The 10,356-nt window shown below is 46.9% G+C and overlaps 1 protein-coding gene across 1 annotated transcript; it reads right to left on the minus strand.

The window, feature by feature from the left end:
• Positions 1-1,331: 1,331 nt before the first annotated feature.
• LOC116953525 (guanidinoacetate N-methyltransferase-like) lies at positions 1,332-9,432 on the minus strand. Its single transcript, XM_032973792.2, has 6 exons — positions 9,088-9,432; positions 6,892-7,037; positions 6,077-6,140; positions 3,864-3,931; positions 2,726-2,836; positions 1,332-2,323 (listed from the first exon to the last, which is right to left on the minus strand). The coding sequence occupies exons 1-6, from the start codon at positions 9,269-9,271 to the stop codon at positions 2,183-2,185; spliced, it is 714 nt and encodes a 237-aa protein (XP_032829683.1). The 5' UTR covers positions 9,272-9,432; the 3' UTR covers positions 1,332-2,182.
• Between the last annotated feature and the right edge of the window lie 924 nt (positions 9,433-10,356).

Genomic DNA, 10,356 nt, shown 5'->3' on the forward strand with positions numbered 1-10,356 from the left:
AGTAAGGTTTGTCAAGTAAACAGAACGTGGCCAATTCGTTACTAGTACAGCGACACCGGTGTGTTGGAGGGCAAAGCCGCAACATTTACAATCTGAGTACGACGTTTCGCCAGTAATTACAACTAGCTTCAGACAACAGCCAGCAGCTGTGTTTGTCATCCGCCGTATGCCTGCAGCTGCTGTGTTTGTGTACAAGCAGCTCTCTCTCTGCGTGTGATTCGGCTCTCCAACTATTTTGGTCAAAGACCAAAAACAATGTCTGCTCTTCTTCTTCCTTGAAAAGTCGCCGACCCCTTGGACTTGAGTAATGACAGAATAACCACGTGCAGGGAATGTGTCCATGCATTCATCGTTGGATGAAATGGTCAAGCACTCTGGACTTCCAATCCAGAGGACGTCGCTTGGATCCCTGGCACGCAGTGCTGGATTATCCTCGTAGCACAAGTAGCTACACGTGTAGTAGTAGCTGCTACTACACGTGTAGTAGTAGCTGCTACTACACGTGTAGTAGTAGCTGCTACTACACGTGTAGTAGTAGCTGCTACTACACGTGTAGTAGCTACTGATCAGCACTTTCATGGGCCCCGCGCTAAATGCTTTCAAGCTATCAATTCCGACTTCAGTGATTCTGCACTTGCTCTATTACTATAGTACTATACTGTCGTCAACTTTTATAAACGACTGGGTGTTTAAGGTTAGCGATTTGCCGTATTATGTGGCTGTATAGTAAATGAAAAAATATTATTTTAATATGCAAATAAAAAATGTGTATTTTAATATTTACGTGTTTTTTGTATTTTGGACCCCTTTATAACATATCCTACAGGCCCCGCACTAGCTTAATCCGGCACTGCTGATATGGCATTTGAAACAATGCTGAGGTTGCCTTCATCCCCTCCCCGCCCCCCGCCTCTGTCCACCTCGCACAGGGGGGTCGGCAGCCAAAATAACAAGAATAGACATTTTTTTCAAATTCGGTAAAACCAAAAAAAAATCAACATTGCAGGAGCCGCAATCCTTGCGGCGAATGTGTGAAGGTGGCGGTCCGTAATAAACAACGTCACGGAGCGGTCCTTGAGGAAGCCGCATGCGGCTCTGGAGCTCAGAGGTTGCCGACCCCCTGATCTGACAGTAAAAATGGGTTCATCAATCCTCGGTCGGCCAGGTCACATGCAGTGGGGTAAAGTGTGGATACTCCACACCTCTTCCAAGATGCCTGTCCAGCATCGAAGATTTGTCTCAAATGCACCCTTCTAGAGAGAGCTCTCTGGAGCCCCCCCTCTCGTGGAGACCCCTTCCACCACAAGTGGCATGAGCAAGCAATTGCAGGGTTGCACCTTTACAGATTTCTTTATTAATCATCCACAGGCATCAAACATCATTTTGAAACAGGAAACCGGAGGAATCGCGTGGTAAAATGACCCGCATATCTATACAGAAGTCCCTTGAAAAACAGCAGTGTTGTGCTGAATTTAGTTTTTAAAAACTACTGTACTAATTACAGTACAATAATTGACAAGATTAGTTGCATTTTATACCTCTTCCGTACAACCAAACCGCACCAATCCAGCCTGGCCGAGTAGTTTTTTCATACACAGTGAACTAGTTTAGCACAATGATGTAAAGCGAAGAGTCCAACTTGTGTATCCACTCTCTCTCCTCTCTGGCCTAAGTGCGATGAAGAAGGAACATTTATTTTAGGGCCACAGTGTTGCTGATTAATATCAGTTGTTATTATTATTATCTGCGCATGTGCACCACTACCAAAGTAGTACACCACCAAAGTAGTACACCACCAGTTTAATTTATTTATAAGTGGGACTGTGCACGGTAGATGGCGTGGTAATGCTGCGTACTCACAGCGTAGCGAAACCACACGCGAAGCCCCCGCTTAATGATCCCTGGCCCCGCTTGCCCCCCTCGCTCCTCCTCTTGGCATATTTAGTTGTCTAGAAAGGCCAGCAGCGTTGTCGCGGCTTGGTTTTGACTCGGCTTGGCAAATAGCTAGTGGAAAAACGACCTGTGCCATGAGAACGCCGTGTTGGCTCAGCTCGGACTTACCAGTGGAAACAATTGGTAATACGTGCCTCCAATTAAGCACTGAAGTGGTGCAAGTGGTGAAACTGGAAGATAAACAAGAACAGCGTTTGCTGCCATTCCCCAGTGCGTGCGTGCGTGCCGCCTAGTGCTTGATGATGGTGGGGGCGATCATCTTGGTGTAGGAGTAGTATCTGCAGTCTGAGGGTGGCACCAAGTCCATGACCTCCACGCTGATGTCTTCCTTCCTGAACTTTGCCTCCACGAGCTGAGGCACCTGTGTCTCCTGTGCAGACCCCACAGACAAACCGTGTTAGTTCAGGCTTCGTTATAGGCCTCGACACATTGTATCCTTGACAGCCGTATACTGTATCATGCATATTTCCCCATCGATAAAAAAAACTATTTAAATCTATTGGCTGATGTACAGGGTGGTCAAGATGTCTCGTGACCCCAAATTTAATTCTCGAAATCGTGTTGTTTTTTTAAAGGTTCATTTAAAATAAAAATCAATATGCAAAGGGGAAAAATGCAAGGGGTCAATTAATTGGGGGTCACAGGACATCTGGACACGCGCTGTAGGATGTTCCATGTACGAAATGGCAAAAATAAGCGATGAAAAGAATATAAAATATCAATGACAAAGTGACATCAAAATCATGGGATGATGCACGTCGCAGCCATCCACCTGGAACATCTTCTCAATGTCGGTGAACTTGTTCTTCATGAGGTCGCCCCACGACGTGAGGTTGCAGTAGGTGAGCACGCCGCCAGGCTTGAGGAGGTCGTAGGCGTAACCCTGCCGCAGCAAAGAGACACCGCCGGTAACGTCAGAGCCAACACGCAAAGACAGGCAAGGATTTGTAACTGAGATCTTACGGAATTGTGTTGAATTAACTTAATCGCGGCAGGCTGCAACGCTTCAATGGACCTGGGCTAACCGGGAAATATGTCCGGGGTTTTGGTCTACGGATAAGGTGGTGGACTCGAAACTCGAATCACGAAGTTGCTGGCACGATTGCCGCTGCCGATATTAATTTTAATCAGGAATGCGATCTGAGGCCTTCAGGTGAAGCGTCGATGTCTCGCTGCCATGTCATGGGGCAGACCCAGATGTTATGGGTTGACTAATTCAGCCGACTGGCAGATAAAGATTTCAGGGCCGTACGTTTATGCCCATCAGCCGATGGGCCCTTCTCGATGAAAAATTTCCAGCAGCATTTTTTGAAGCGGGCAAATTCTGGACCGGTTTCAACTTTCTGGGTTTCATGGGCAGGTGGCGTGGCCTGTTTACTTTTTTGGTGGTGAAAAGGCCTTGAGAGCGGCGGGGGTAGAAGCCCTTTGTAGCTGACACACACACTTTCCCGCGCGATGGCCTCACTGTGACCTCTGCTCGAACGAGAGGCCATTGCCTGAAATGTTAGCTGACTGTAGCTATTCTAAAGGCAACGGTAATGATTAATGTATGGGTTTTTTTTGTTGGTTTGTGTTTTCACACGACTGCCAGCACAAGTCTCTTCATGTGTTTTACGCGTCGAATGGATATATTCGTAAAACAAAGCATATGCTGCGAGGTGGCCTGCTCGAGAGATGGCATGACAGCAACGGATTGATGGGTCCATCTGTGCGGAGCTATGAACGTTACCCTCTCCTTTACGTGGAGTTTTTTTTTCTGGGCACTCAACAATTTCCTGCTACATACCAAACATCCCGATGCAGGACGCCCCCTGGCAAAAAATAGTCCTGAGGCTCAGTGAGGCTTCATGAGGTTAACAGAAGCCGCTGTTATTTTGTTCTTTGTAGTCGTCGCATTTTTAAACATTTACCTTAATGAAGTCAAACTGATGCGTGTGCCAGGTCGCCTCGGAGAGTGGGTAGGTGTCGTACAGAATCCCTGGAACAATACAAAGGCTGATAAACTCACAAGGCCAGCCACTGATACGTCACCATCTTGTAACCCAGCAACTGTGTGTGTGAGATCAGATTTGTCAAATTTTATTGGGGAGCGTCTTTCTAGAGTGTCTGATTTTGTGGACATTAAGGTACTGTAATTCCATTCTCACATGCACAGTTGGTTATAGGATCACAACGCTCATGTCGTTTATACCGTCACTATCTCTTCTAGCATACGGCAGCAATATGTTCAGGAAATGCCAAGGTCTGCCGTTCGTCCTCCAGTGAGGGAGTACAGACTACAGTGGTTCACTATATTGTCCATATGATAATCGGTTTTTCCCTTTTTTTCTGGCAACAAAACAGGTGTTAAGATGTTAAAACACCAAACTGAAACCTTTTACAAGGAATCATGTCTACATTAACCACAATGCTTGTGGTCAGAATACAAACAAAAAACACACTGATAATATATGCATTGTCCTTGAAACTGATTGGTCCACACCAGAGACAGCTTTCTTTTGAGCCTCGTCTCAAACGGTGTTCGACCAGAGGACGCCAAAAGGGATCCTCTGGTCTACTCGCAAAGGAGATCCCATGATATATTGTCCATAGTTTGTGTTGCATGGCCACAATCACCACTGTTGTGGCGCGTGTCTTTACTTTTATATTCATAAAGGCAGGGCCGTATTATCCTATAGGCACAGTTGGCATTGTGCCGGGGCCTACGGAAACTAAGGGGCCTAGGAAAAAATATGTAACCATGTTTTTTTGTTTATAATATTTTAACAAAAAAGTAACCAAGACATCTTCTTGAATAAATATATTTACATAGCAAGTATAAGTGTGTATACAAAGAGGCAGAGTCAATCTTTTGTTTTTTTCATAAGGCGAGAGAGAAATGAACACCGGAAATGAACTTTCGAGATTTTTTTTAAATTGCAAGAACAGCTTCAAATGGTGTGTTTCACACAACCTCATTCTCAATAGAAAGCAGTGCAAGGGGAGACAAGGCGGCGTTGTTGCCCTTTGGTTGATCGGAGACAGCTTTTTTTAATCGGCTTTAGCCAGTGACAGCGGATTTAGTAGTAACGTGGGGCAGCAGTAACCAACTCTAGAAAGTTATCACCGAAAGCCCACGAGACGGAAGTGCCTAGGGGCCTACAAGAACCTTAATCCGGCCCTGCATAAATGAGATGTGTACGCCGGCTTGCTGATGTTCTGATGCGGTTGATGGCTGCGGCACGCATGCTATTGGACACAAGTGGAGGCGGCTGTGATCTCCGCTGTGATCTCTTGAAATGTAAAATGTAACTTTGTACCGATTGTGAGTAGATAGCAGCAGTGCTCGGGGTCATATGAACTGTGTTTTATCAATGCAGGAAGTTAATACATTATCGGGCAAAGTAAGGGCATATCTTTAACTTAAACAAAAGATAAGCAATCTGTGTTGACATCGTAGCTATGGTATGTACTCGAGGTAAAAGAGTGTTCAGCAAATTGTAATTCTGCAAGGAAGCAACGTTACTTGTTGAGTCGTTACGGAGCTGGCAGGGTTTTCAGTTTGCAGATGGGTCAGAAGTTAATTTCTCAAGGCCATGCCTGGCCATGGGGGTTTTCTCTTGCTAACCGCATGTTTGGGAATCCGCACAGAAACTGGCATGCAGCTGGAGGGCTATAACAGTGAGACTACAGCTCAGATTTATGAATGATGATACAGTAACAAGTATTTGAAGACGTATATGAGAATCCACTTCGTTGAGCTGTCATTTGTGGCCAGGTCACTTCTGAAAAAAAGAAGCGAAGAGCTCAGTGGGCTTTACCTGGTCAAATAAAATAGTTTAGTTTTGTTTGTATTTTTTTGTGATTCGCTTACCTTTCCTATACGTAGGCAACTCATATCGTGTTATTTGTATTGTTCGTTCCTGTAACGTTGTGACTCACCCCTACTAGACATCTGCGAAGTAGAGATGTATAGCTCATCGGATTCCTCCATTTCAAATACATATTCTGATTCATGAATGTGACAGAACACACAAACAAGTAAAGTACCAATCACGTCGTGAAGCGACTGGTGACAGAATTATGGCTGTTTATCAGAGTGTTCCATGCACGAACAGCCAACAAGCGCGCTAGCTGTGCTTACCATCAAAGTGTCCTTTCGGCAGCGTTGGCACAACGTCCTCCCACAGCCCCTTCAGTGGCACGATCTGCGGTACGCAAGCGACAGGTCAAGAGCGGGCAGGGACGATTTCCACAACTTTCTTTTCATTTTTTTTATAACCGTATAGAATAAAAAAAACAATTTATGCTCAATGATGCAACGGCGCCACGTGTGAACTAAAAATAACTTGGCTTGACGCGTCCGTGAAAAGAGACGAGGTCAGTGAAATTCTCACAAACTGCCGGCCGAACTCGAGCGCCCCCTGTCACGGGGAGTTGCGCGAGGCAGCTGTTGTCAACTCGGCACTCAGAGCCGAATAGGACTAAGGAGGGGCAATTGGCCCTATCGCCCCCCCCCTACCAACGTACGGTGCGAAAGAAGTTCAACATACAGGGACTCCTGTACTTACCGAACATTCGACTTACGAACTTTCATTTATGCGAACAAACTTGTCAGTATGTCCAATTGCCTGTTCGGATCGAGAGTCGTGGGTTCAATCGCCGTCCAGTAGATGGCGGCGGTGGCATCTACATTTGTAGAAAGTGAAGAACCAGTGGCATCTACATTTGTAGAACGTGAAGAACCAGTGGCATCTACAGGAGATTATACAGCTTTCAAAGCCATCCCCCGTGTTTAGTGTGCATGCCCTACAACATATTTGGAATCGACAGGAGTAAAGTTGGACTTACGAACAAATCGACTTACGAACAGACCTCTGGAACCTAACTCGTTCGTAAGTAGAGGAGTCCCTGTACATTGACCCCCCCCCCCCCTCTTTGCCGCCGGGGGGCGCTCACCTTGTGCGGCTGCTTCGTCGCCCACTGCTGCAGGCGCTGGAAGACGCCGTCGTTGCACTCGATGATCCAGTGCTCCGTGATGTCGTTCTCCTCTACCTTGGTGGCCGCGATAGCCATGCCAAAGCCGATCTCCAGAACCCGTCCGCCTGCCGGCAGAATAATCACCGGACAGCCGCCACGGTCACGCTCGGCAGGAGGGAGAGAGAATCACAGCCTGAAGACTGCGAATTCAAATTCCGGATGGGGGTTGACTCGGCCCATCATCCCTCCCGCCGATTAAATGAGACGTACCACTTGGTTGCATAATTCAACAGCGGTCGTCCCATGGACAGACCCGCCCCCTGCAATAGGAATGTGGAATTTCCTCCCAGTGGCTCTCGGCAGGGCTGCGAACAGGAGACGCGCGCACATCACTGTCGCGTTGCTCATTTGAGCTGAAGACCGCGTTGACTTTTTGCTTTTGAACTTCTAGTCCGAGAGTTAGGGGCCACTGGACGAGACAACATACTGCGTACCAACTTGGGAGTGATCTTTGTGACTGACATCGAGTGTGCCGGCTGGCAGCATCTGTAGCGACGGCTCACCGGTTCACACGGACTCGGTCATCGCACCAGCGCTCCCACGTCCCAGAAAACAAAACTTGCAAGGTGGCGAGCGGCCCAACATTCGTGGGGGGTGCTGTGCAGGGTCCGATTAAGGTTCTTGTAGGCCCCTGGGCACTTCTGTTTCGTAGGCCTTCGGTGCTAACTTTCTACAGATGGTTCCTGCTTTCCCATGTTACTGCTGCAGCCGCTGTCACTCGCTAAAGCAGATTTTTTCAAAAAATATGTCTCCGATCAACCACAGGGCAACAATGCCGCCTTGTCTTCTCTTGCACTGGTCTCTATTGAGAATGAGGTTGTGCGAAAAACACCATTGGGAGTATGTTCTTGCTCATTTTGCAATTTAAAAAAAATCTCTAAAAGTTCATCTCCGGTGTTCATTTCTCTCTCACCTTATGATAAAAAAAAGATTGACATGACTCTGCCTCTTTGTAAACACACTGCGCCAATCCTTGCTATGTATAAATATATTTACTCAAGAAGATATCTTGGTAACATTTTTTAAAAATCAAACAATAAAAAAACGCGCTCAACATCTTTTTTTTTGCGTTGTGTCCTTTTAGTTTTTCGTTGGCTCTAGTGTTGTTAGTAAGAACACTAGACCGGCCGCCTTTGTCTCCCCAGTGCATATTTGTTATAGACCTCCCCACCAGGTAGTGATTTAAGGCTGACTCTACCTAGAAGAGTCCCATGACCAGTTCGGTTATTCATAACTGTTGGCCGAGAGGGGGCATCGGACTCTGGCGAGCGCACAGACGCAAACCCCCCCATGACGGCTTTCACGATTGAGGCACACTCAAGGCACGTGTGTCCATCACTCAGCGGTGACAGAGGGACACTCATCGCACACACGCACAGCTCTCCTTCTCTGTCTCCGCACTTATCAGAATACGATGTATTCCATCAGACTACAGGGACTCCTCCACTTACCGAACATTCGACTTACGAACTTTCAGAGATAAGAGCAGACCTGTCCCCGTATGTCCAGCTGCCTGTTCGGACCGAGAGTCGTAAGTTCAACCATCGCGCAATAGATGGCGGTGGTGGCATCTACATCTATAGAACGTGAAGAACCAGTGGCATCTACATCTGCAGAACGTGAAGAACCAGTGGCATCTACATCTGCAGAGCATGAAGAACCAGTGGCATCTACATTTACAGAACGCGAAGAACCAGTGGCATCTACATCTGCAGAGCATGAAGAACCAGTGGCATCTACATCTGCAGAGCATGAAGAACCAGTGGCATCTACATCTACAGAACGTGAAGAACCAGTGGCATCTACGTCTACAGAACGTGAAGAACCAGTGGCATCTACATCTGCAGAGCATGAAGAACCAGTGGCATCTACATCCGCAGAGCATGAAGAACCAGTGGCATCTACATCTGCAGAGCATGAAGAACCAGTGGCATCTACATCTACAGGAGATTATACAACTTTTAAAGCCATTCCCCGTGTTTGGTGTCTATGCCGTACACCGTATTTGGAATCGACAAGAGCAAAATAAAGTTGGACTTACGAACAAATCGAATTACGAACAGACCTCTGTTCGTAATTCCACGGCTAAAGATGATGGTCGCGTGGATAATGTACCTTTAGAGCTGGCGACGGAAGCCAGCTTGTGCATGTATGGGGTTTCCCATCGCTCCATGACAGGTTTTCCCATGATCTCCAGATGTGTGTCTGTCTCATCGTAATCAGCACCCGCATCTCGCCACGACGGCTTGCAGTTCTCTCCATCCGTGAAGATCCGATGATCGGCGTCCGTGGCCATCATCGCTGCGTGCACATGTGGGGGTCAAGCGGTGCGCCGCCCGGCCGCGGGATGGTGGAATCGGCGGCGGGTGTGGTGGGTGGAGGGGAGCCGGGCTTGTGGGGGAAGACGAGGGGAGGAGGAAGAGCGTGGCCTGCTCGGGACGAAGAGGCCGGTTCAGCAGCTGTGCGAAGATTTTAAAGGGACGGGGAATGTGGCACTCCCACAGCACCCCACCCCCCTTGTATAAATAGCTCTGCCCCCACCCCACGACTCGATAAGGTTACGGGCCTACCAGCGCACGCCATGCAAGTCCTCCCACCCCCAAGTCAATAATATGTGCAGGAGTCTAGTATCAGCATAAAACACTCATCTCGGTTCAAAAGGCAAACGTGTACATTATTATTACTACTACAGAATATTATTGTCATTTTCTCCATGTTGATCATATTACTTGAGGATCAAGAAAGACGGATATATATATTTTTTGTTGTGAAAGCTGCAGTATGGTCATGACCTATCAACTTCTGCATGAAAAAAAGTCTCAACGTGGCACGTTTTGGGATTGCGTATTTGTAAATTTAACGAGTTACTTAACAATGATTGTGTACACGACCAGATACTGTTGTCCCCACCGAGTTTTCATGAATAAAAGTTGTTTATACGTCTCCTTGCGTTTTAAGACGCAAATCAAGTGCAACTCATTTCCTGCATAAATTATACAAACGTTATAGGAATAGGTTTTACCCTTTTAACTGGCACAAAAACTGGCACCTTTATTCAAGGCATCATGTTTGCAATAACCACAACACAAGCAGTCAAAATGCAAACAAAAAAGACATCTCTGATAATAATATGCACTGTCCACAAATATACAAACGTTGGTTGAAGTCACAACGTTGCAATTGTGGCAGAGTAAGCTACCAACGAAAAGTTTGTTTAACCAAATGAGAACTCAAAAGGTGGAGCGAAAGTTGAGTTTGCAAGAGTCTAGGGCGAGATGTTGAGCAGCATAGAGAATAACACAATTGCACTATTCATCGACCATGGTCAATCCACTGCTGGATGAAGGCCTCCCCGCTTCCACCTCTCACGATTCTGCGGTGTAA

This window comes from Petromyzon marinus, chromosome 52 (assembly GCF_048934315.1).
Source record: "Petromyzon marinus isolate PM22_M1 ecotype Great Lakes invasive population chromosome 52, UKy_Petmar_22M1.pri1.0, whole genome shotgun sequence".
Classification (NCBI taxonomy): domain Eukaryota; kingdom Metazoa; phylum Chordata; class Hyperoartia; order Petromyzontiformes; family Petromyzontidae; genus Petromyzon; species Petromyzon marinus.